The sequence below is a fragment of the Scyliorhinus torazame genome, chromosome 3 (genome assembly GCF_047496885.1).
Source record: "Scyliorhinus torazame isolate Kashiwa2021f chromosome 3, sScyTor2.1, whole genome shotgun sequence".
Lineage (NCBI taxonomy): Eukaryota > Metazoa > Chordata > Chondrichthyes > Carcharhiniformes > Scyliorhinidae > Scyliorhinus > Scyliorhinus torazame.
This window is the reverse complement of record NC_092709.1, coordinates 64149068-64176800: the sequence shown is the minus strand read 5'-3', so window position 1 is coordinate 64176800 and position 27733 is coordinate 64149068. Positions and strand designations below refer to the sequence as shown.

Below are 27733 nucleotides of genomic sequence, written 5' to 3'. Positions count from 1 at the left end.
GGAGGTGCAGAAGAGATTTACCAGGATGTTGCCTGGTATGGAGGGCATTAGCTATGAGGAGAGATTGAATAAACTCGGTTTGTTCTCACTGGAACGTCGGAGGTTGAGGGGCGACTTGATAGAGGTCTACAAAATTATGAGGGGCACAGACAGAGTGGATAGTCAAAGGCTTTTTACCAGGGTAGTGGGGTCAATTATTAGGGGGCATAGGTTTAAGGTACGAGGGGCAAGGTTTAGAGGAGGTGTACGAGGCAAATTTTTTTACACAGAGGGTAGTGGGTGCCTGGAACTCGCTGCCGGTGGAGGTGATGGAAGCAGGGACGATAGTGATGTTTAAGGGGTGTCTTGACAAATACATGAATAGGATGGGAATAGAGGGATACGTACCTCGGAAGTATGGAAGATTTAAATTTAGACGGGCAGCATGGTTGGCGCAGGCTTGGAGGGCCGAAGGGCCTATTCCTGTGCTGTACTTTTCTTTGTTCTTTGTTCTTGTTGTTGTCGAGTGCTGCTTCCTTAAGCTTCACTCTTTCTTCAGTCCTGGTTGGTGGCTGCTGGAGCACAAGTAGGTTGGCGACAGGTGTTTCTAATGTTATGATCAGTTGAGGAGGGATAAAAATTCACTCTCCTTAATTTACCACACTCGATCAGGGTTAGATTTTTTTCTATTCATTCGTAGGTATGTATTGCCCATCTCAAATTTCCCTTGAAGTTGAGTGGCTTAGCAGGCTATTTCAGAAAGGATTTAAGAGTAAACCGCATTGCTGTGTGTCTGGTATCACAAACTGCAATGGACCACCATTGCTGCAACTTGCAGCAAGCCCCTTGCGGTGCATACCACTGACCACCCACCTTGACCCCTAGTTCTACAGTGTGACACCGGCCATATAGGTGCTTCCACCCCTCCTCAACCTTGCACCCCAACCTCCACCCAAACCTGGACATGCGGGGGCAGAACCCGCAGTACCAATCAGAGCCACCATGTAGCCCAGTGGACCTAGTTGGGCACGGGGGTACGCAACATGCTGACATGTCGGATTTCACCCCCTGCAGACAATGAATATTGAATTCCAGCAGCAATGGTGGCCTTTCTGCTAGTCGCCGCAGCCTTGGGGGATGCCCTGCACCTGTACGAACTGCCGCTGCTCGCAGATGAGAAAGCTGCAGCATTGGAGTGTGCATCAGCGGAGTGTGCCACAGAGAGACAGGAGGCAGCCGCCCAGGATGGAGAGCCAGCCGCCCAACAGGCCAAGGAGGAGCAGGTGCCAAGGATGCGCCGCACAAGGCCTCGTATGTACCGGCAGCACCTGTCATTCGAGAACCTGCTTCACTGTGCATGCCGTCGAATATCCCGGCTAAGCAGGGAGACAGTGCGACATATGTGCCGTATCATGGCTCTCGGTACATCTGCGCTGTCATGGAGGCCCTGTATGCCCAGGCAGCTCAATTTATCCATTTCAGTATGGACATATCCCACCAGGATGCCCGAGCAGCAGGGTTCACCACCATCGCCGACTTGCCCCAGGTCCAGGGGGTGATTGACGGGATGCATGTCACCCTACGAGCACCTGCAGATGATAGGCCGCTCTACACAAACCAAAAGGGGTTCCACTCGAACAGCTGATATGTGACCATGAGCTGCACATCATGCACACCTGTGCCCGATACCCAAGCGGTGTGCATGGCGCCTTCATCCTGGCACACTCGACGATTCCTGACAAATTTGAGACGCTCCCTCCCCCCCAACCGGGGAGCTGGTTCCTGGGCGACCGGGGTTATCTGCTGTGGTCGTGGCTGATGATGCCTACACTGAGGCCACAGTCCGATGCAGAGACCCGCTACAACGATGCCCATGCAGCGACTGGGAGCATGATCGAGTGGTGCTTCGGCCTCCCGAAGATGCGGTTCAGGGGCGGGTTTCTCCAACCCCCCGCCGGGGAGCAGCTTGAATCTCGCGCCCGCCGGCTGGTGAATTCTCCGGCGCCGGGGTTTTGGCGGGGGCGGTCGGGGGCCATTGGCAGTGCCCCCCCCCCCCCCCCCCCCCCCCCGGCGATTCTCTGGCCCGCGATGGGCCGAGAGGCCGGCCATCTTAGGCCGGTCCCGCCAGCGTAAATTAGACCAGGTACTTACCGGCGGGCAGCCACCAGGGTCCTCGGGGGGTGCCCCCACAGTGGCCTGGCCTGCGATCGGAGCCCACCGATCTGCGGGCGGGCCTGTGCCGTGGGGGCACTCTTTCCCTCCGCACCGGCTGTTGTGGACCTCCGCCATGGCCGGTGCGGAGACGCACTCCCCTGCGCATGCGCTGTGTTGACGCCAGCACATGCTGGCGCTCCCGCGCATGCGTCAACTCGGGCCGGCCGGCGGAGGCCCTTCGGCGCCGGTTGGCGTGGCGCCAAGCCCTTTGACGCTGGCTGGCGCAGCGCCAACCCCACCGGCGCTGGCGTAGCCCCTGAAGGTGCGGAGGATTCTGCACCTTCTGGGCGGCCCGACGCTGGAGTGGTTCAGGCCACTCCTTGGCGCCGGGACCGCCCGCCCCGCCGGGTAGGGGAGAATCCCGCTCAAATGTCTGGAGTGATCTGGAGGGGCCCTCCAGGGGCAGGCATGGGAGGTCGCACCACATTTGCACCTGGGCCAACGTGCATAGGACGCTCTGATTGCCTCCAAATTCACTGACTGTGAGGGGGGGGTGGGGTGGGGGGGCTACTGGCACGGACACCGCATCTCACCCCCACACCCCCCCCTCTGTTACATACCTGCCACACTTGGTGCAGGCCCTGGGTTGGCAGTAACACTGCTCCATGGGATGGAAGATGATGTCAACCCGCTCTGCGATAAGCTCTGATGCTCCACATTTTTTGACAACGTCTAACTCCTGTCCACGGTAGCACTTTCCACCGTCCACCTGGGTGTTCCCTGCATACAAGCTGGCCATTCCATCACACGGTGCTATCAAATCCTTTGGCTGGGGTGACGGTAGTGGGACGGTTTGGGCGGCATCCCATCCCCGCATCTCATCCGCGCACCCCCTCTCTGGACAGCCTAGACCAGCCCACCCTTCACAACCATCAGAGCACCGAGGCAGGTTGTAATAGTGTCAACAGGTGCTTATTGTGACAACGTATATATAGATTTGTGTCCTAACTCCTATCACTTAACTGTGCCCTGTACCCGGGCCAACTTAATTGGTGTCTAACTTTTTGGCCTTACGGGCCCTAACGCTACTTCACCAACTGTCTGTCCTGGTCTACTCACGTTGATGCAACAATCAAGAAAGACTAACGATGTCTTGTAGCCGGTTAAAATGGCTAACTTCCGATTAGAATGGCCAAACCCCAATTTAAAATGGCAAATGGAAGAGGCTGATGGGAAAATCAGCCAACAGGACTCAAACAGGCAGCTGCAGGCAAAACTGTGTATTTGCATCTGGGGAGGCCAGAAAGAATCGATACCTGCAGCCATCAACAAACAACACACCAGCCATCTGAATACTAATTAGCAATCCCGGGAACAATATGCTACAAATTAGACACACAAAGCCAACCCAGACTTTTCGGCGCCAGCAGGAGCCTACACAAAGAGAGGTGAACGACCACCCCAAAACCGCCCATTGATCAAGGAATCGCTCCAGCATTGGAGAATATCGAACCAAGTGATTGGGACGAAGTCCAATCACTTGGAACCAGGTACAGGGTCCGCCCCGAAAGGCGGGAAGCCCCTGGGGACTATAAGAATAGGGGCCAAGTTCAAATCGACCCTTCTCCTCCCGCACCCTTCGAGACCCTTCTGCTGACCTTCTACAACAGCCGCAAGAACTGTAAGTCTTACTCCAACGCTCGCTACGAGAAAGGCACTCTGACTATCGACCTGTACTCGCTTTGAATCCCGCAGGCTCAGAACCCATACGAAAGGCCATTTGTTTCCCTGACCTGGTGAGCCATTTCCAAAGTTAAGTATTGGCCTGTTAGTTGTAGGAAGTAGCTTAGAAGTAGAATTAATGTATAAGTATTGATTACTGTATATAATAAATGTGCATTGATTTAATTCTTACTAAGCGGTGTGTTGGACTATTGACCATTACTCGGACTTGAACCACGTGGCGGTATCAGAAAGATACCTGGCGACTCAAGAGCAAAGGTGATAGAACAAGAGCAATTAAACTAAGGCTAAAACAAGCAACATTTTGGCGACATCCTGACGGGACCCGATCTAGAAGTGGAAAACCACTCCGGGAGAACCCAAGAAATTTGAATTAGAAACCCAATTGGAAACAGAAAACCACAAGTGTTCAAGCAGTTCTGATCAATAGTCATAATTCGGAAGTGTGTGTATGCATGCGTAACTAACAGGGCTATAAGGTAAAACTGATAGATTTTTGTTGCGTCAAAACTGTCGGAAGTCTGTATTTTCGGAAAGTAGCGAAAGCCGTACCCGCATTGACAACACCGCCTGAGCCCCATGTTCCAAATTTAGAAGAAGCAGTCCGATAGGAAAGATGGCCATGCAGGCAATGCAGCGCCTCATGAACCCTGAGGAATTTACGGTCGCAGCGACCAGCAGCAGTAGAGTGGGACAGTGCCCCATTTGGGAGGAGGAAATCCGGAAATATCTCAAGGGCAAAGGATGGCCCCTGTGGAATGATTTCTGTGATAACGAAGAATCAGGTCCCGGAGGTATAGGGCATACTTGGTGGGAGAACCTGAGCGAGATACACACAAAGAGCTTGGGAAAAGCTCGCAAGCCGATGGCAATCGTGTCCTGTTTGGCACTATTGCGAGGCACAGAGGAGGTCGTCAAGACGCTCCGCAAAGAAGTTGAGGGCGAACATCGGATGAGTAAAGTCGATGTAAGCGAAGATGAAAAAGAGAATATAGAATTAAGGAGGAAATTGGCAGCAAAAGATGGAGAGGTGGCTAACGCCAAACGGGCTCACCAGTCTTGTCTGGCACATTTAAGCAGTTTCCAGTCGCAATATGAAAAGGCCTATCAGGACACGCAACGTGCAGTCCTGGTAAGAGAAGAAACAGAAAAACAGGTAGAAGCATTACAGAGACAGTGTAGCGATCTAAAAGCAGCATTAAGAGCACTCCATGCTGCCACCACAGAATAAAGACAGAGCACCTTAGATCACGCAAAGTGCCGGAAGCAGATTGCAGAGCTGCAATCATTGCTTTCTGTTCAAAAGGGTTTTCAGGAAACCTTTGGGGAAAGTTAGACCAGGAAGACGGCCCTGATTGGGAAGCGTTACACGAAACAGCGCAGAGATATGTTCAGGGAACATGTGCGCAGGGAAAGCCCCAAAAGAGAAAAGCACCCCAACCCCCCACACAGCAGATAGTTCAGGCTCCAATGAACCCTGTAACCACCCACCGCACAGCTACATCAGACGATGCGGAATATCTATATTCCACCCCCTTAACAGTGACCCAATTACGGGACGCATGCGAGAAGATCACACCGTTTCTCCCCGCCTCAGACCCCCACCATTTCTTTGCCACAGTTAGACATCGGGCGAACATGTACGGCCTGGATGAGAGAGAGCATGTAAAGCTCATGGTTTTAAGTTTAGATCCGTCGGTAGCAGCAGCCCTTCCCGACCCACAGAACGTAGGAGGAGGCACCCTTGCAGAAATGCATACCGCAGTCCTGGATGCGATCGGGTATAACCGGGGTGACCCCGTAGATGGCCTCAACAAATGTAGGCAGAAGAAATCTGAGCACCCCACAGCGTTCGCTGGATGCCTGTGGATTCACTTCGCAGCAGTCTTTGGAGATGTAGACCGTGCCCATTTGACCCCAGACAACATGGCCAAATGGACCCGCACCCTTATCTCCCATGCCACAGGTGCAGGACAGAAAGCCTGTACGAGTTTTGATCCCTCAGAGGAGGCCCATAATGAGAAGTGGGTAGTGAAAAGATTATCCCGCGTTTGGGGGCAATCGGTTCAGAGCAAACCCACCGTTAAAAATACCGAGGAAAAGCAGGCCGCCGCAGACATGCAGGCAGTAAAAACAACACACCAGAACCCCGCATGGGTAAATGAGGGAAAGAACAGCCCCCCACCCAAGTCACTAGAGTGTTACAACTACGGACAGTTGGGACACTTCGCCAAAGAGTGCAATGCCCCTAAAAAGCCACAGAGAGCCCAACAGACAGGCACTCTGATTAAGAAAAAGACAGAGCCCATCCATAGCGTTAGCGTCCGTTCGGATCAGACGGACTTGACCGGAACGGACTGACGGTGTACGGGCTGCCCCAGTTGGGTTTGCAACACCCTTTGGGATAGGTCAGGACGACCAGTAGTTGCAGCGAAAATTCGGGGACAGCCTATCGAATTTCTCTGGGACACAGGAGGGTCCCGCACCACCATAAATTCCTCCACCCTATTTCAAAAAGACACGTGGCCCACCACAGCCACTATCTCCCTCAGCGGCTTTACAGGCCACTCACAGCAGGGACACATCACAGCCCCTGTACCCATTCAAATCGGCACCATCACCACCAAGCACCCCGTAGTTTTACTTGACCTGCCCCACACAGCAGAACACATTCTGGGAATTGATTTCATGAATTCCCACCACCTTTCATTCGATCCAGCCAACCAGTGTGTCTGGAAGATGGCGAAATCCGCAAGAGCCCCCGCAATGCTCAACATAGGCGAATATATGAAAACAATTAGCACTGTAGGCGAATTTTGGTTCAACCTGGCCACGCTTAGTACGGACAAGCTGGTTAGGGCAGTTCTGCAAAAGAACAGGGCAGCATTCGCGACCCACAAGCACGACTGTGGCCGGATGACTGGCTCCGTACAAGTAACAGGAACTGACCCGAGACCCCCAAAACAGTACGGATTTCCCCAAGAGGCAGAGGGAGAAATGTTAAAAGTAATAGAGAGCTTATTAGAGCAGGGCGTACTTAGATCAGTAGCCTCCACTAATAATGCCCCGATTTGGCCAGTGAGAAAGCCCGATGGATCATGGCGACTGACCATTGATTATCGGGAACTCAACAAAGTCACCCCCGCAGCAGCCCCCACCGTAGCAACAAGTCCCGAGACCATGCTCAAGCAGGGACTCAATCCCCGCTACTTCGCAGTTTTGGACGTTAGTAATGGATTCTGGTCCATTCCATTGGCAAAGGCGTGCCAGTACAAATTTGCCTTCACCTTTAAAGCACAGCAGTACACGTGGACATGCCTGCCACAAGGATTCCACAACTCCCCCTCCATTTTCCACCGACAGCTGGCAAATGGATTAGCAAAGTTTTCTCGCCCCGAATGTCTGGTACAGTACGTAGACGACTTACTACTGCAGACAGACACCAAGGAAGAGTACATTGAGCTTCTGTCCGAACTCCTGGAACTATTACATTCAATTGGTTGTAAAGTCAACCCCAAAAAGGCCCAGATTTTGGAAGAAAAGGTGATATATTTGGGAACAATTATCACACATGGTAAACGCGAGATCGAGCAAAAAAGGATTGACTCGATCGCTAAATTGCCCCTTCCCCAGAACGTTTCAGCCCTCCGGTCGTTTTTAGGACTGGTTGGCTACTGCCGAAACCACATTGACGGTTTCGCCAGCAAGGCAGCGCCCCTCTCAGATCTCCTAAAGAAGGGAGCCCCCTGGGAACGGCTTCTGCAGCATACAGATGCTGTGGACTCTTTAAAACAGGCACTCATAGCAGCCCCCGCCCTCGAGGAAATATCGTTGAAACTACCCGGACACTTAGGCGCGCAGGCAGCAGAGCTTGTGGCCATTGCATATATAGTTGAGCACCCAGATTCCTTCATCAGCCCAGCAGACATATACTCAGACAGCCTATATGTCTGTAACAGCCTCACGGAATTTCTGCCCCTGTGGGAAGCAAGAGGATTTGTTTCCGCAGATGGGAAACCCCTCCCCTCAGCCCCATTGCTCCGCCATATTTTAGAAAAAGCCCAGAACAGGACTTTTGGCATCATCAAAGTCCGCAGCCACCATCGTTCCTCCCCCCCTGGAAATGTAAAAGCCGACGCACTGGCTAAAGCAGGTTCCAGACATGGGTATTTTTGGAAACCCCCCGAAAGCGCGCCAGTGAGTGCAGATCAGGTCACACAGACTAGAATCGAGGATCTAGTAGAGACCCAGAAGCAGGACAGCAATCTCATGGAGATTGTAAAAGGGAAGTATCCCGCCTCCTACGAGAGGTTTAGAAGCACACTGACCACACATGACGGTGTGGTGTTAAAGGACACCCTTTATGTGGTTCCTGAACAGGACAGGAACCAACTGATTTGTTTGTTCCATGACGGTCATGGACATCAGGGAATCGATCCCACTACAGCCCATCTCAAACAGCTTTGTTGGTTGCCAAATTTAAAGGAAGATGTAAGCCATTACATAGAAAATTGTCTTATCTGTGCGCAGAATAACCCTGACAGAAATGCCAAAAAGGCCCAACTCAGCCACACCCGACCCGTTAATGGCCCCTGGACTAACCTCCAGATTGATTTTATAGGTCCATTGCCCCCTTGCAGGAATGGCTATAAATATGTACTTGTGGTCATAGACACATTTACAAAATGGGTGGAAGCATTTCCAGCCCGCACCAACACCGCGAAAACCACAGCCAAGATTCTAACCCACCACATCTTTACAAATGGGGACTCCCCCGCAGCATTGAATCAGACCAAGGTTCCCATTTTACGGGACGTATCATGCAGAACGTCCTCACGATATTTGGCATCACCTAAAAATTCCACATAGCATACCACCCACAGTCGAGTGGTATCGTGGAGCGCATGAATCGGACCCTAAAAACCACCCTCAGAAAAATGGTCCAGCCCAACAACACCACAGTCCTCCCTTTTGCGCTGATGTTTTTGCGTAACACTATTTCTACATCCATAGGTTACACCCCATACACTCTCATGACCGGACGCCCCATGAAAGGCACAGAATACTTGTTAGGTTTAGACCTGACCAGCCCCGAAGTAACGGCCCTCACACACGAGAAAGCCGTGGAGCAATTAGTTGCAAATGTGGACTTCCTTCAAGTGGATCACCCTTGTGATAATGAACATTTGGTTGCACGTGACCGCGAACCCCATGACTTCAAATCCCCCCCCCCCGTTAATGTTTCACTGCCCCGCAGTACACAGAGCCCAGTCATCAGTGACACTTCATCTTTTTGGTGTGCCAGGTTCATAACCTGGTACTCCCTGTCCTATGTGATCGAAACACTATTAGCGTTGGCGATACTCTGCTGTGTAGTGCAGTCTATGCGCCTACGTAAATGGAGAAGGAGAGCCTACCGTGCTCGAACCCCGGTATATAGGATCAGATCCCCTATGTTCGGTTATGACCAGACCCCCGACCCCCGCGATCTATAATAAAATAATAAAGTGCATTCACTTGCGTTTATTGTTGTTGTAAATAAAGAGATGTAAAAAACTTTTTCATGAGCAAAAATTGTATGATCCTGAGCTTGACTGCCAAGCCAGGAAAGACTGTATGAAATGCTGTGATTTTGTTGTATGATTGCGGAAGGTAGGATAATGGAATGTTTAGCGAGTGTAGTATACTAAGGATAAGTTAGAGGTTCCAAGTTTGTTGTTTTGTAATGCATGTCCCTGTCTGACATAGCGCCCTTAGAATTGTTAGTTAAAAATGTTTGTGCATAGCTATGGTCAGTGCAGAGGCCATGTAGGAGGCATCCCCCCCCGGGTCAGGGAATGGAAAGTAACAATAATGATGTGATCCTTCACGCTTCGCGTAAAGATCACAAGGAGGGCTTGTAGCCGGTTAAAATGGCTAACTCCCGATTAGAATGGCCAAACCCCGGAAAACGGAAGGGGCTGATGGGAAAATCAGCCAACAGGACTCAAACAGGCAGCTGCAGGCAAAACTGTGTATTCGCCTCTGGGGAGGCCAGACAGAATCGATACCTGCAGCCATCAACACAACAACACACCAGCCATCTTAATACTAATTAGAAATCCCCGGGAACAATATGCTACAAATTAGACACACAAAGCCAACCAAGACTTTTCGGCGCCAGCAGGAGCCTACACAAAAGAGAGGTGAACGACCACCCCAAAACTGCCCATTGATCAAGGAATCGCTCCAGCATTGGAGAATATCGAACCAAGTGATTGGGACGAAGTCCAATCACTTGGAACCAGGTACAGGGTCTGCCCCGAAAGGCGGGAAGCCCCTGGGGACTATAAGAATAGGGGCCAAGTTCAAATCGACCCTTCTCCTCCCGCACCCTTCGAGACCCTTCTGCTGACCTTCTACAACAGCCGCAAGAACTGTAAGTCTTACTCCAACGCTCGCTACGAGATAGGCACTCCTGACTATCGACCTGTACCCGCTTTGAATCCCGCAGGCTCAGAACCCATATGAAAGGCCATTTGTTTCCCTGACCTCGTGGGCCATTTCCAAAGTTAAGTATTGGCCTGTTAGTTGTAGGAAGTAGCTTAGAAGTAGAATTAATGTATAAGTATTGATTACTGTATATATTAAATGTGCGTTGATTTAACTCTTACTAAGCGGTGTGTTGGATTATTGATCATTACTCGGACTTGAACCACGTGGCGGTATCAGAAAGATACCTGCCGACTCAAGAGCAAAGGTGATAGAACAAGAGCAATTAAACTAAGGCTAAAACGAGCAACAGTCTCTACTTCCTACAGAAGCTAAAGGAATTCGGGATGTCTGCATCGACTCTCACAAACTTCTACAGATATGCCATAGAGAGCATCCTATCCGGCTGCATCACAGCTTGGTATGATAACTGCTCGGCCAAGATCACAAGAAACTGCGGAGTGTGGGTAACTCAGCCCAACGCATCACACAATCTTGCCACCCTCCCATTGATTCTGTCTACACCTCCCGCTGCCTCAGAAAGGCAGACAGTATTGTCATATCCCTCAGACTCAGGCTTTGCCCTCTTCCGGACACTTCCATCAGGCAGAAGATATAGAAGTCTGAAAACACGTACATTCAGCCATGGGAACAGCTTCTCCCCCACAGCTACTAGACTCCTCAACGACTCTCCCTCGGACTGAACTGTTCCCTGTAAGAACACTATTCATAACATCCTATGCTGCTCCTGCTCATGTACTTGCTTTGTTTGGCCCTTGTTCCGTACTGTATCCAATCACTATTTGTTTGTCGATGTACTCTGTCGATTATTCTTTTTATTTACTGTGTACGTTCCCTTGGCTGCAGGAAAAATATTTTTCACTGTACTTCGGTACATATGACAATCAATCAAGTAGACTCCGGAGTTTAATTTTTCCTCGCCGTCAGTTTAATGACAAGGAAGCTGGCGGTAGGAATGACAAAGCATTTATTTAATACAACAAATAGTCTGCCCACGGCAGTAACTATTTACATTTCTCAGTCCCTGCTGGGATAATCAACATGCTGGTCCCTGCTTGGCTTTTATGCTCGATCTTACGAGCCCCAATTGAGTGAGCCTCAGCCCACTGCAGGGGAAGCTCGTACTCCACGAGTCCCACAGGGAGATCAGTTATGGCTTCCCCGTGGGCCTTGTGAGGGTTATCACAACTCCCACCTTTCCACACCACTTTGATAAAGAACATGTATTCCTCATCCTGCTCGCTGAAGTTGTTAAATGTCCCAGCCATTACGAATTGAAGGGATGTTTGCAGGGCCCTTTGTCTTAGTACACTAGTGAATTCAAGTTGGCCAGACTGGGTTCTGAAATGCAGATGACCTTTGGTCTCTGCAGCCTACAGGGGTGGTTAGGTTCTCTTCAGAGAAAACAAGATGCAAAATTCCTTGATGCTGCCAGATTAGCTCCTATTATTCAAAGGTTACAGATAGGCATAGCTTCAGCTATTTTTACAAGGCCACTGACCATTTAGAAATTTTTAAAGATTAGCCATGAGGTTACTGTTTTTAAAAAAAATATATTTTTATTAAGGTTTTTTAACAACACAATTATTTCCCCTTACAAACAATAACACCCCTCCCCCCCGCAACAAAATAACGCAAATTCTCCCTGAGCAAGATATATACAAGGCAAGATGGTATATTTACATAGCTTTATACACTGGCTCTTGGCCGCGCGTACCGTTTCCCCCGCCTTCCATGCTATCTCCCGCTCATCCATCCCCTCAGACAGTCTCTCGTCCCCCCCCCCCCAGGGTTGCTGCTGCCCCCCCCCCCCCCCCCCCCCCCAGGGTTGCTGCTGCCCCCCCCCCCCCCCCAGGGTTGCTGCTGCTGCTGATCGACCTTCTTCTAACGCTCCGCGAGATATTCTAGGAACGGTTGCCACCGCCTGTAAAACCCCCGTGCAGACCCTCTCAAAGCAAACTTAATTCTCTCCAATTTTATGAACCCCGCCATGTCATTAATCCAGGCCTCCAGGCTAGGGGGCTTCGCCTCCTTCCACAATAGCAAGACCCTTCGCCGGGCTACTTGGGACGCAAAGGCCAGAATTCCGGCCTCTTTCGCCTCCTGCATTCCCGGCTCATCTACTACTACAAATATTGCTAGCCCCCAGCTTGGCGTGACCCGGACTTTCACCACCTGGGATATTACTCCCGCCACTCCTCTCCAGAAACCCTCCAATGCCGGGCATGACCAAAACATATGGACATGGTTCGCCGGGCTCCCTGAACATCTTTCACATCTATCCCCTACCCCAAAGAACCTACTCAGCCTCGCCCTCGTCAAATGCGCTCTGTGAACCACCTTAAATTGTATCAGACTGAGCCTGGCACACGAGGAAGAGGTATTAACCCTACCCAGGGCGTCGGCCCATAGCCCTTCCTCAATCTCCTCCCCCAGCTCCTCCTCCCATTTACCTTTCAGTTCTTCTACCAGCGCTTCCCCCTCTTCTTTCATCTCTTGGTATATTTCCGATACCTTGCCCTCCCCGACCCATGCCCCCGAGATCACCCTATCTTGAACCTCTTGTGCCGGGAGCAACGGAAATTCCCTCACCTGCATATATCTAAATGCATTTCCCGGGGGTAACTCAAATTTCTCCTCCAGTGCCCCTAGGCTCGCAAATGTCCCGTCAATGAACAGGTCCCCCATTCTTCTTATCCCCGCCCGATGCCAGCCTTGGAACCCCCCGTCCATCTTCCCCGGGACAAACCGGTGGTTACCCCTGATCGGGGACCACACCGATGCTCCCATTGCACCCCTGTGTCTTCTCCGCTGGCCCCAGATCTTTAGTGTTGCCGCCACCACCGGGCTTGTGGTGTAGTTTGTCGGCGAGAGCGGCAGCGGTGCCGTTACCAACGCCCCCAGGCTCATTCCTTTACAGGACGCCATCTCCATCCTCTTCCATGCCGCCCCCTCTCCCTCCATAACCCACTTACGGATCATCGCCACATTTGCTGCCCAGTAGTAACTCTCTAGGTTTGGCAAAGCCAACCCTCCTCGGTCCCTGCTGTGTTCCAAGAACCCTCTCCTAACCCTCGGGGTCTTATTTGCCCACACATACCCCATAATACTCCTACCTACTCTCTTGAAAAAGCCCTTGGTGATCACGATGGGGAGGCACTGAAACACGAACAAAAACCTCGGAAGGACCACCATTTTGACCGACTGCACCCTACCCGCCAACGAGAGCGGGAGCATGTCCCATCTTTTAAAATCCTCCTCCATTTGCTCCACCACCCTCGTCAAATTCAGATTTTGTAGGGCCCCCCAACTTCTGGCTATCTGGATCCCCAGATACCGAAAACTCCTCTCCGCCCTCCTCAGCGGCAGGTCCCCTATCCCTCTTTCTTGGTCCCCTGCCTGTAATACAAAAAGCTCACTCTTCTCTACATTAAGCTTGTAGCCCGAAAACTCTCCAAACTCCTTCAGAGTCTGCATGACCTCCACCATCCCCTCCATTGGGTCCGCCACGTATAGCAGCAGGTCATCCGCATATAGCGATACCCGATGCTCCTCTCCCCCGCGGACTATCCCCCTCCATTTCTGAGACTCCCTAAGTGATATGGCCAAGGGTTCGATCGCCAATGCAAACAACAGGGGGGACAGGGGGCACCCCTGTCTCGTCCCTCGGTACAGCCGAAAGTACTCTGACCTCCGCCGGTTTGTCGCTACGCTCACCACCGGGGCGCTGTAAAGGAGCTTAACCCATCTAATAAACCCTCCCCCGAACCCAAACCTGCGCAATACCTCCCAGAGGTACTCCCACTCTACTCGGTCAAAGGCTTTTTCCGCGTCCATAGCTGCCACTATCTCCGCCTCTCCCTCCTCCGATGTCATCGTTATCACGTTTAAGAGCCGCCGCACATTGGTATTTAACTGCCTGCCCTTTACGAATCCCGTTTGGTCCTCGTGAATCACCCCCGGGACACAGTCCTCAATCCTAGTGGCCAGTACCTTCGCCAATAGCTTAGCATCCACATTGAGGAGCGAAATCGGCCTGTACGATCCACATTGCAGTGGATCCTTGTCTCGCTTTAGGATCAGGGAGATTGTCGCCTCCGACATTGTCTGGGGCAGGGTTCCCTCCTCTCTTGCCTCGTTGAAGGTCCTCACTAGTAGCGGGGCCAGCAGGTCCACATATTTCCTGTAGAATTCCACCGGGAACCCGTCCGGCCCCGGGGCCTTCCCCGCCTGCATGCTCCCCAAACCCTTACTCAACTCCTCCAGCCCAATTGGTGCCCCCAAACCAACCGCCTCCTGCTCCTCCACCCTCGGGAACCCCAGCTGGTCCAGGAATCACCTCCTCCCCCCTTCCCCCCCTGGGGGCTGGGATCTGTACAGCTCTTCATAAAAGTCCTTAAATACCTTATTTATTTCCGTTGCACTTCGAACCGTGGCTCCCCTTCCATCTTTGATTCCCCCTATTTCCCTCGCTGCCGCCCTCTTACGGAGCTGGTGCGCCAGCATTCGACTAGCCTTTTCCCCGTACTCATAAGTCGCCCCTTGTGCCTTCCTCCACTGTGCCTCCGCCTTGCCCGTGGTCAGCAGGTCAAACTCCGCCTGGAGCCGTCGCCTTTCCCCAAGTAATCTTTCCTCCGGGGCCTCTGCGTATCTCCTGTCCACCTGCAAGATCTCCCCCACTAACCTCTCCCTTTCCATTCCCTCTATCTTCTCCCTATGAGCCCTGATGGAGATCAGCTCTCCCCTGATCACCACCTTCAACGCCTCCCATACCACCCCCACTCGCACCTCCCCGTTGTCGTTGGCCTCCAAGTACCTTTCGATACACCCCCTCACCTTCCCACACACCACCTCATCGGCCAGCAGTCCCACATCCAGCCGCCACAGCGGGCGTTGATCCCTCTCCTCTCCCAGCTCCAGTTCCACCCAGTGCGGGGCATGGTCCGAAACGGCTATGGCCAAATACTCCGTCCCCCCCACTCTCGGGATGAGCGCCCTGCCCAGAACAAAGAAATCTATCCGGGAGTAAGCCTTATGCACGTGGGAGAAAAAAGAAAATTCCCTGGCCTGAGGTCTTGCAAACCTCCATGGGTCTACTCCCCCCATCTGATCCATAAACCCCCTAAGTACCTTGGCCGCCGCCGGCCTCCTTCCCGTCCTTGATCTGGAGCGGTCCAGTGCTGGGTCCAGCACCGTATTGAAGTCCCCTCCCATTATTAGTCCTCCTATCTCCAGGTCCGGAATGCGCCCCAACATGCGCTTCATGAATCCAGCATCATCCCAGTTCGGGGCGTATACATTTACCAACACCACCCACGTCCCTTGCAACCTACCGCTCACCATCACATATCTCCCTCCATTATCCGCTACGATAGTCTTGGCCTCAAATGACACATGCTTTCCCACCAGAATTGCCACCCCTCTATTTTTTGCGTCCAATCCCGAGTGAAATACCTGTCCTACCCATCCCTTTCTTAACCTGACCTGGTCCGCCACCTTCAGGTGTGTCTCTTGGAGCTTTGCCACATCTGCCTTCAGTCCCTTCAAGTGCGCGAACGGGGACCCCCGTCCCAGCCACCTCTTCTGTGTCCCGTTCTCTTTCGGCCAGTGCAGCAGCAACCCTTTCCCCCCCCCCCCGCCCCCTTCCCCACCTCCCTCCTCTCCCCCCTCTTCCCTCCTCTCCCCCCCTTCCCCCCCCCCTCCCGCTAGATCCCCGTCTAGCTTTTTTGCTCCCCCCATATCCCTCCCGTAAGTCAGCTGACACCTGCTGACCCCGGCTTCCCCCGCCATCCCTTTAACCCCCCCCGTGTGGGACTCTCCCAATCAATGTACATTCCTTTGTCCCCTTTCCGCCCTTTTTTTTTTTGCCGCGCGCGGGAAAAACCCCGCGCTTCCCAAAGCCTGCCCCGCCCCCCATGGCGCTGCTCCTGTCATGGCCTTGTCCCTCTCCCCCAGCCCATATATCCTTTCCTGCGCGTGGTTGACAACAAACCTTATGTACAACAAACATCATACTTCACCCCTCAAACACCCCCCTCCCACACAAACCCTCAATTAGAGTCCAATTTTTCAGCTAATATAAAGGGCCACGCCTCTTCGGGCGTTTCGAAGTCGTGGTGTTGGCCATTATGTGTAACCCACAGTCACGCTGGCTGCAGCATTCCAAATTTCACCCCTTTCCGGTGCAGCACCGCTTTGGCCCGGTTGAAAACCGCTCTCCGCTTAGCGACCTCCGCGCTCCTGTCCGGGTATATTCTGATCTCCGCATTGTCCCACTTGCTGCTCCGTTCCTTCTTGGCCCATTTCAGGACCCTCTCTCTGTCCATAAACTGGTGAAATCTCACCACCATCGCCCTTGGCGGCTCCTTTGCATTGGGCTTCCTCGCTAGCACTCGGCGCGCCCCATCCAGCTCCAGCAATCTCGGGGGGGCCTCCACACCCATCAGCGTCCCGATCATTGTGCCCACATATGCCGCGGCATCGGCCCCCTCCACTCCTTCTGGGAGACCCAGGATCCTCAAGTTGTTTCTCCTTGATCTGTTCTCCAGGTCTTCGAGTCTTCCCGCCCACGTTCTGTGCAGCGCCTCGTGCCGCTCCACTCTCTCCGCCAGGCCCACGAGCTCGTCGCCGTTCTCACTCACTTTTTCCTGGATCTCCTGAATCTTCACCTCTTGGGCTTTCTGGGTTGCTCCAAGTTTTTCCACCATTGCCAGTATAGGCGCCACCATCTCCTTACGCAGCTCCTCGAAGCAGCACTTGATGAACTCTTTCATCTCCTCTCTGTCCATGGGTGCCGCTTTCCTTGCCGTTTCACTGCGGGTCCGGTCCATGCAGGGCTGTAGGGGGCTTCCTCCGTTCTTCCCCACGGGTTGGTTTTTTTTTTTACAGGTCCGTTGGGGCTCCGTTAGCGGGCCCAAAAGTCCGTTTCTGCGGGTGCTGCCGACTCGCGCGGCTTAGCTCCGCATCGCCGCGACCCGGAAGCGCCATGAGGTTACTGTTATGTACCAGAGAATATAGGGCAGCACGGTGGCGCAGAATTGCTTGGACCTAATTATCAAAACGTTTTGCTATTTTTAAACTTGGAATTAAAACCAGGAGTCTTAGAACATAGAACAATACAGCGCAGTACAGGCCCTTCGGCCCACGATGTTGCACCGAAACAAAAGCCATCTAACCTACACTATGCCATTATCATCCATATGTTTATCTAATAAACTTTTAAATGCCCTCAATGTTGGCGAGTTCACTCCTGTAGCAGGTAGGGCATTCCACGGCCTCACTACTCTTTGCGTAAAGAACCTACCTCTGTCCTATATCCATTACCCCTCAGTTTAAAGTTATATCCCCTCGTGCCAGCCATATCCATCCGCGGGAGAAGGCTCTCACTGTCCACCCTATCCAACCCCCTGATCATTTTGTATGCCTCTATTAAGTCTCCTCTTAACCTTCTTCTCTCCAACGAAAACAACCTCAAGTCCATCAGCCTTTCCTCATAAGATTTTCCCTCCATACCAGGCAACATCCTGGTAAATCTCCTCTGCACCCGCTCCAAAGCCTCCACGTCCTTCCTATAATGCGGTGACCAGAACTGTACGCAATACTCCAAATGCGGCCGTACCAGAGTTCTGTACAGCTGCAACATGACCTCCCGACTCCGGAACTCAATCCCACTACCAATAAAGACCAACACACCAAAGGCCTTCTTCACAACCCTATCAACCTGGGTGGCAACTTTCAGGGATCTATGTACATGGACACCTTGATCCCTCTGCTCATCCACACTTTCAAGAACTTGACCATTAGCCTAATATTCCGCATTCCTGTTATTCCTTCCAAAGTGAATCACCTCACACTTCTCTACATTAAACTCCATTTGCCACCTCTCAGCCCAGCTCTGCAGCTTATCTATATCCCTCTGTAACCTGCTACATCCTTCCACACTATCGACAACACCACCGACTTTAGTATCGTCTGCAAATTTACTCACCCACCCTTCTGCGCCTTCCTCTAGGTCATTGATAAAAATGACAAACAGCAACGGCCCCAGAACAGATCCTTGTGGTACTCCACTTGTGACTGTACTCCATTCTGAACATTTCCCATCAACCACCACCCTCTGTCTTCTTTCAGCTAGCCAATTTCTGATCCACATTTCTAAATCACCCTCAATCCCCAGCCTCCGTATTTTTTGCAATAGCCTACCGTGGGGAACCTTATCAAATGCTTTGCTGAAATCCATATACACCACATCAACTGCTCTACCCTCGTCTACCTGTTCAGTCACCTTCTCAAAGAACTCAATAAGGTTTGTGAGGCATGACCTACCCTTCACAAAGCCATGCTGACTATCCCTGATCATATTATTCCTATCTAGATGATTATAAATCTTGTCTCTTATAATCCCCTCCCAGACTTTACCCACTACAGACGTGAGGCTCACCGGTCTATAGTTGCCGGGGTTGTCTCTGCTCCCCTTTTTGAACAAAGGGACCACATTTGCTGTCCTCCAGTCCCCTGGCAGTATTCCTGTAGCCAATGATGACATAAAAATCAAAGCCAAAGGTCCAGCAATCTCTTCCCTGGCCTCCCAGAGAATCCTAGGATAAATCCCATCAGGTCCCGGGGACTTATCTGTTTTCAGCCTGTCCAGAATTGCCAACACCTCTTCCCTACGTACCTCAATGCCATCTATTCTATTAGCCTGGTGCTCAGCATTCTCCTCCACAACATTATCTTTTTCCTGAGTGAATACTGACGAAAAATATTCATTTAGTATCTCGCCTATCTCTTCAGACTCCACACACAATTTCCCATCCCTGTCCTTGACTGGTCTTACTCTTTCCCTAGTCATTCGCTTATTCCTGACATACCTATAGAAAGCTTTTGGGTTTTCCTTGATCCTTCCTGCCAAATACTTCTCATGTCCCCTCCTTGCTCGTCTTAGCTCTCTCTTTAGATCCTTCCTCGCTACCTTGTAACTATCCATCGCCCCAACCGAAACTTCACACTTCATCTTCACATAGGCCTCTTTCTTCCTCTTAACAAGAGATTCCACTTCCTTGGTAAACCACGGTTCCCTCGCTCGACGCCTTCCTCCCTGTCTGACCGGCACATACTTATCAAGAACACGCAGTAGCTGATCCTTGAACAAGCCCCACTTATCCAGTGTGCCCAACACTTGCAGCCTACTTCTCCACCTTATCCCCCCCAAGTCACGTCTAATGGCATCATAATTGCCCTTCCCCCAGCTATAACTCTTGCCCTGCGGTGTATACTTATCCCTTTCCATCATTAACGTAAACGTCACCGAATTGTGGTCACTGTCCCCAAAGTGCTCTCCTACCTCCAAATCCAACACCTGGCCTGGTTCATTACCCAAAACCAAATCCAACGTGGCCTCGCCTCTTGTTGGCCTGTCAACATATTGTTTCAGGAAACCCTCCTGCACACACTGTACAAAAAACGACCCATCTATTGTACTCGAACTATATCTTTTCCAGTCAATATTTGGAAAGTTAAAGTCTCCCATAATAACTACCCTGTTACTTTCGCTCATATCCAGAATCATCTTCGCCATCCTTTCCTCTACATCCCTAGAACTATTAGGAGACCGATAAAAAACTCCCAACAGGGTGACCTCTCCTTTCCTGTTTCTAACTTCAGCCCATACTACCTCGGAAGAAGAGTCCCCATCTAGCATCCTCTCCGCCACCGTAATACTGCTCTTGACTAGCAGCGCCACACCTCCCCCTCTTTTGCCTCCTTCTCTGAGCTTACTAAAACACCTAAACCCCGGAACCTGCAACATCCATTCCTGTCCCTGCTCTATCCATGTCTCCGAAATGGCCACAACATCGAAGTCCCAGGTACCAACCCATGCTGCCAGTTCCCCTACCTTGTTTCGTATACTCCGAGCATTGAAGTAGACACACTTCAAACCACCTACCTGAACACTGGCCCCTTCCTGCGACGTCAAATCTGTGCTCCTGACCTCTATACTCTCATTCTCACTTACCCTAAAACTACAATCCAGGTTCCCATGCCCCTGCTGCATTAGTTTAAACCCCCCCAAAGAGCACTAACAAATCTCCCCCCCAGGATATTTGTGCCCCTCAGGTTCAGATGTAGACCATCCTGTCTGTAGAGGTCCCACCTTCCCCAGAAAGAGCCCCAGTTATCCAAAAATCTGAATCCCTCCCGCCTGCACCATCCCTGTAGCCACGTGTTTAAATGCTCTCTCTCCCTATTCCTCATCTCACTATCACGTGTCACGGGCAACAACCCAGAGATAACAACTCTGTTCTAGTTCTGAGCTTCCATCCTAGCTCCCTGAAAGCCTGCCTGACATCCTTGTCCCCTTTCCTACATATGTCGTTAGTGCCAATGTGGACCACGACTTGGGGCTGCTCCCCCTCCCCCCTAAGGACCCGGAAAACACGATCCGAGACATCACGTACCCTTGCACCTGGGAGGCAACATACCAAACGTGAGTCTCTCACGCTCCCACAAAATCTCCTATCTGTGCCCCTGACTATAGAGTCCCCAATTACTAATGCTCTGCTCCTCTCCCCCCTTCCCTTCTGAGCAACAGGGACAGACTCCGTGCCAGAGGCCCGTACCCCATGGCTTCCCCCTGGTAAGTCGTCCCCCCCACAAGTATCCAAAGCGGTATACTTGTTTCTCAGGGGAACGACCGCAGGGGATCCCTGCACTGACTGCTTTTTCCCAGTCCCTCTTACAGTTACCCACCTATCTCCAATCTTTGGTGTAACTAATTCCCTGAAGCTGCTATCTATGACCCCTTCTGCCTCCCGAATGATCCGAAGTTCTTCCAACTCCAGCTCTAGTTCCCTAACTCGGTCTTGGAGGAGCTGGAGATGGCAGCACTTCCTGCAGGTAAAATCAGCAGGGACACTAACTGCATCCCTCACCTCAAACATCCTGCAGGAGGAACATTGCACTCCCTTCCCTGCCATTCCTCTAACTTTCTACCAAGATCTGGCTAACAACTAAATTAAATTTTTATAAAAAATAATAATAATATAATAAAATATGGTACTTACCTCAGACCAATGGGTTTTATTATTAGGTTAGAGGAGGAGGGCGGGTGGGAGACACTACACGTGTAGTGTCTCGGGTTTCCTCTCCACCAGAATTTATTGGTGAGGGTCTTCCCAGACGTCCGCGGGTCGACTTCCTGTTCCCGCCTAAAAAACTAATTTAAAAATCTTGTGCCAATAGAATATGCCAGTTCTTTCAGGATAATCTCATTTATGCATAGGATTGTTCCTTGCAGTGCTTGTGAAGTTCAAATCCTTTGAATGTTATTTTCTGGGTATTTCATAGGGCCAGGTTCAAAGAAGCAGAGCTGGTTGAGGTGTTGGGTGCTCTGAGGTACAGACGAACCAACACGGTTGTGATTGGTACAATGCAGTTTTATTCCATCTAACTATTTATACATCAGACTTGGTACTCAGCACATTGTGACTGTGTGAGTGTCTTGCTATGAGGTCCTGGCCCTGTGCTGTCTCCAGATGGACTGCCCAGGAAGTGTTGTGTTTCTTGTCTTATACTGTGTCTGCTCTTGTCTGTGATTGGCTGTCGTGTTATGTGTGCTAATTGGTCCGTTGGTCTGTCTATCATTATGTATGTGTTATGTATGTTTGAATATCATGACATCCCCCCCTTTTTACAAGATGATGTGCCTACGTGGTTATAAATATAAATGTGTCCTGAGTGCAGCTAAAGGTGTGTGTGTGTGTGTTGTGTGTCACCTGGAGCTGGCAGGATCCCATGGCCGGGATAACGTTCCCGTTGTAGTCGACAATCTTGCACCGGGATGGCTGGATTGGTGGTCTGACCTTTATGGCGTAGAAGGCTGACCATGCTATGAGGTTGGCGGAGGCGCCGGTGTCCAGGCGGAATGAAATCGGCGATCGGTTGACCGTTAGGGTGGCACTCCATTCATCGCCCGGATTGATGGTGTTGACCCGGTTCGCATCAATGACCGCAACCCGAAAGGCGTCTTGGTCATCTGTGTCGTCGGTTTGGATGTCGTGATGTGGAGGCTGAATGGCCCGCACGTTCCTGCGAGGTTGTCGGAGATGTGGAAGATCAACAGGTTGAGCCGCTCGACAGTAGGCAGCGTAGTGGCCCATCTTGCCACAGCGTAGGCATTGTCGGGTTTTTGCAGGACATTGCCCTATTAAATGTGCAGCTCCACAGTTGCCGCACGTCATGACGTCATGGCGTTCGTTACGCCACTGCTCATGCGCAGTTTGGTCTTGCGTCTGGCGCGCCTGCGCAGCACGTCCCTCAATGTTGCCGTAGGTTTTGGCGCGCACAAGCGCGGGAGGCCTTAAAAAGCGCACAAAACGGTTGCCCTCGTCCGGGCCGCGGACCGGGAGAAACCCGATTGCCTGGACGCGTTCCGCCTCATGGGCGGCCTGGCTTGCTGATTCGATCGTGTGGAACCCCCTCCGTGCCGATTCGGTCGCCTGAAATTGGGCATATCGGCTAGTCGCATTCTCATGCAGGACACAGACTTCAACTGCAGATGCAAAGGTCAGGCCTTTAATTTTTAGAAGCTGCTGGCGTAAGCCACTGGAGGCAACGCCAAAAACGATCTGGTCCCGGATCATGGACTCTGAGGTGGTGTCGTAACCGCAGGACTGCGCGATTATGCGGAGGTGCGTCAGGAAGGACTGAAAGAGCTCATCCTTACCTTGCAGGCGCTGCTGAAAGACATACCTCGCAAAGCTTTCGTTGACCTCAACGTTGAAGTGCTTGTCGAGCTTGAGGAGGACCGTGTTATACTTAGCTTTGTTCTCACCTTCCGCGAACACCAAGGAGTTGTATACATCGATGGCGTGCTGACCTGCGGTAGTGAGGAGCATGGCAATCTTTGTTTCGTCCGAGGCGCCCTGTTTTTCATTGGCTTGCATGAAGAGTTCGAAGCGCTGCTTGAAGAGCTTCCAATTTGTGCCCAGGTTCCCAGTGACTTGCAACGGCTGCGGTTTGTTGCGGGAGTCCATGGCTCAGGATGGCAGATTTGCCGGTAGGTATTGATTCACTCCTGGTATCATGAGGTGTTGGGTGCTCTGAGGTACAGACGGACCAACACGTTTGCGATTGGTACAATGCAGTTTTATTCCATCTAACTATTTATACATCAGACTTGGTACTCAGCACGTTGTGACTGTGTGAGTGTCTTGCTATGAGGTCCTGGCCCTGTGCTGTCTCCAGATGGACTGCCCAGGAAGTGTTGTATTTCTTGTCTTATACTGTGTCTGCTCTTGTCTGTGATTGGCTGTCGTGTTATGTGTGCTAATTGGTCCGTTGGTCTGTCTATCATTATGTATGTGTTATAATGTATGTTTGAATATCATGACACTGGTTACATGATATTAGCAACCAAGTTGTGTATTGTAAAGTATAAAAGACTGAAATCTGTACTTAATAAATGGAGGATCAGAGTACAATAGCCAGGAAATGTTGCTAAATCTGTATAAAACTGTTCAACCCCACATTGACTATGGTTTCTAATTGTGGGTGCTCAAAGGATGTTGGGGGAAGGTTAAAGGTGGAGAAGTGGTGGGAAAAAACGTAGGAGAAACACCAGGTCCCATGATTTCTCTACCTGGCCCTCTCACTCCCCATTACCTTTAAGATTCTATGCAGTCAGGCCTCACTTTCCTACTCACATGTGTACCTTTAGTTCTCCCACCCTCCCCTCACTCCTATACTTATTAATACCCCACCCACTCAAATCCAACTCTCCTGCTCATACTTTTATCCCATCCATGCCAATATCACTCTCCTGATCACTCCCTCTATTCTTTAACATTCCACTGAATTGAATCCCACTCTCTTGCTCACTCCTTGCACCCTTTAATATCCCATCCACTCTAATCACACTCCTATGACCCCGATCTTCCCTTGGTAATGCCCAATAATTTCTCAATTCTTCCTTAATCTTCCCTAATCTCTTGCTGTAACTAACCATTTACCCGTACTAACACGCAGTGATTTGTGCTCCATTGTTTCCTTTTTTAAATAGTACAATATGGTGCCATATCTGCCCCCAATTTTCCAACCATGGTGTCCTGGAGGTCTAAGTTCAATAGACATCATACAGTCTTGAATCCGTGTGAAAAATCCAGACATGGAGCTCAGTGGAAGTGCAGGTAATGTCAGAAATGTTTAACCTTGTTCCCATCTTTTTTCCAGGTCCAGTGCCCATACGGCTGGTGAATGGTAACAATATGTGCTCTGGGAGAGTTGAGGTCTATCATAACTCCGCCTGGGGGACCGTCTGTGATGATGGCTGGGATGTAAATGCAGCGAGTGTGGTCTGCAGAGTGTTAAATTGTGGAACAGCCTTGTCAGCACAGACTGGAGCCTACTATGGAGAGGGAACTGGGGACATCTGGTTGGATGGTGTGAGGTGTAACGGTTCAGAGCCTGCCCTTGGTCACTGCTCTGCCAACGCTTGGGGGGTGAATAACTGTACACATGGGGAGGATGCTGGAGTTACCTGCTTTGGTGAGTACAACCCCTGTTCTTGTCCATTAGTTTGTTTGAATGTATCTTCGATGAGAGAGATTTCTAATTTCTAAACAGTATATGCCATGACCACAGGCCTATAGGGAGAGTGAGAGTGGGAAACTTAGATTGTGATTGACGCAGGACATGGGGAGAGAGCTGGACAGTGGAATAGTTTGGTATTGATACAGAATTGTGGGAAGGGTGGGACAGTGGGACTAGTTCGGGATTGAGATTGATTTATGGGGAAAAATAGGAGCAGGAATATTTGGGGTATTTTCAGGGCAATGGGTCGAGATGAGGTTAGTGGGATTCGTTTGGGGAGCTCAGTTGGCTAGACAGCTCGTTCACAGCTCGTTCAAGTAAGACCAGCAGTGCGGATACCCACTCGGCTGAGGTTAGTTATGTTGTACGGGAGCACAGTGGTGAGCATTGTTGCTTCACTGTGCCAGGGTTCCAGGTTCGATTCCCGGCTTGAGTCACTGTCTGAGCTCTCCGTGTCTGTGTGGTTTCCTCCGGGTGCTCCGGATTCCTCCCACAAGTCCCGAAAAACGTGCTTGTTAGGTGAATTGGACATTCTGAATTCTCCCTCTGTGTACCCGAACAGGCGTCGGAATGTGGCGACTAGGGGCTTTTCACAGTAACTTCATTGCCGTGTTAATGTAAGCCTACTTGTTACAATAATAAAGATTATATATATTTTTAAATTATGATGTGCAGATGGTATGAGCAGTGAAATTAACAACAAGAGGAATATGTTGGACTTATATAACACCTTTAATATGGTAATATGTCCCAAGGCACTTCACATTAATGGTTGTCAAACAAAATGTGACTCCAAGATAAATAAGGAGGAATTAAGGCAGCAGCTTAACAAAGAAGCAGATTTTAAAGAGCACTCTGAAAAGAAGGGAGTGAGGTCGAGGAGTATATTAGGGAGGTAATGATTGTTTGATACAGCTGAAAGCCCAGCAGCCACTGGTAGAGCAATTAAAATCAGAAACGCACAAGCGGCCCGATTTGGAGGAGTGCAGAGATCTTGGACAGTTGTGAGGTTGGAAGAGGTTGGACAGAGCTAGGAAGGGGGTGAGGTTAATGGAGGAATGTGAACACAAAGATGATAATTATAGGCTTGATGGAGGCTACAGTGATGGGGAGGAGGTGTTGGGAGATTTGAATAAGAAGAAAAGAATTGTCTGGCTGTAGAAAGTTACAGGCGGAGAGAAGCGTGAAGGCCATGGAGGAATTTGAAAACGAGGCTGAGAATTGTATATCTGGAAAAGGTTACAGAGGTAGGGAGGGTAGCAAGGCCCATAGAGATTTGTAGGCTTGGAGGAGGTTACAGATATACGGACTGGGGCCCTAGGGCTATTAAAGATTTGAAATATGAGGATGAGAATTTTGAACGTCAAGTATTGCAGGACAGGAAGCTAATTGATCAGTGAGCACAGGGATATTTGGTGTGTGTTAGGACACAGAGCAGCAGAGTTTAGATAAGCTGATGGTTACAGAGGCTGGAAGGTAGGAGTCTGAACAGGAGAACATCCAGTCCAGAGGTGACAAAGGGCATGTCCGCGGACTTCGGCTGAAAGAGTTAGTGTGGGACCGGAAAAACAGCACTACCCACATGATGGTGTAAGAGAGTCACATGACTAGAAGGCAGGATGGAAACGGTTTGTGGCAGTGAACTGAGTAAGACCACCAGTCTTGTATATCTATAGATGTATAAATAGTTCTGCTCTTACAATAAGCAGTTATTGCTCAGACATCTATGTCTCTGAATCTATTCCTTGACTAATCACAAGCAACATACACCAGATTTTAGCAGCAGATGAGCTGAGGCAGGAGCAGAGGTGACTGGTGTATGTAGGTTTGATGATGGTGAGTATTTGGGATTGGAAGTTCACTTCATAGTAAAATAGTATGCCAAGGCTGTCTTTTTTTGGAATGGATGAGACTTAGGGCTGATTTAATTCAAGCATATAAAATTATGAAGGACCTAGATAGTGGGTAGCAAGGGCATATTTCCCTTAGCAGAGAGCGAAATAATAAGGGGCCATTGATTTAAAGTATTTGAGAGAAGAATTTGTACGTTTAAAAAGAAAGGGTGTTTTGATTAATCTAGACTAATTTAGTTTGATTTCGAGCAGCCTAATTACTGGATCCCAAATGAATCCTTCAAACTGTTTTAGTTCAACAGAGATATAACTATCAGGCAAGGACTGAGGCACTGAATTAGTAAATAATACCAAATGTTATTAAATAAAGGATAAAGTAAGACAACAATATACTTCGCAATTAACAGAGGAAAATAACAAAAATGTATACTTGTCAATAATACACTAGAGACTTCATGCCATTAAAATGGATGGCCAATCCATAAAAAGCATAAAATTACCTCAACACTTGTCAGCAGGAATTTTGCTTCTAAATCGGAGGAAACTGCACTATCTGGGGTATACAGCAACAAGAATTCTGCCTCTATTCCTGGATTCAGTGCTGCACTACCCATTCTCACACCGACAGGAATTCTGTCTCTGCTCTGAGAAAACACAAAACAGGGTCTCTTCACTTTGTATACGCAAGTATCTATCCAAAACCATCTTTTATATCTAATTCTGGCATCAAGAGACTTTGATCAAGAGACAAACTCTCAATCAATCGAATTAAGCAACAAAGACACAGGGACATTCTAAGTCACGAAAGGTGGTGCCAGAACAGACCAGCACAATAACTATATCAGTGCTGTGGAGCAAAGCACACTCATAGACAACATTAATGTCCTCCAATGAAAGAGAAAATGCTAGAAAATCTCAGCAGT

At 50.3% G+C, this 27733-nt stretch overlaps 1 protein-coding gene across 1 annotated transcript in view; it reads left to right on the top strand.

Annotated features, from left to right (window-relative positions):
* The window catches only part of LOC140408489 (scavenger receptor cysteine-rich domain-containing protein DMBT1-like), a 231948-nt gene that overhangs the window by 193156 nt on the left and 11059 nt on the right, over positions 1-27733 (top strand). Inside the window, exon 11 of the mRNA XM_072495741.1 lies at positions 24598-24912. Coding sequence (XP_072351842.1) covers positions 24598-24912 — 315 coding nt within the window. The remainder of the gene's footprint in view (positions 1-24597; positions 24913-27733) is intronic.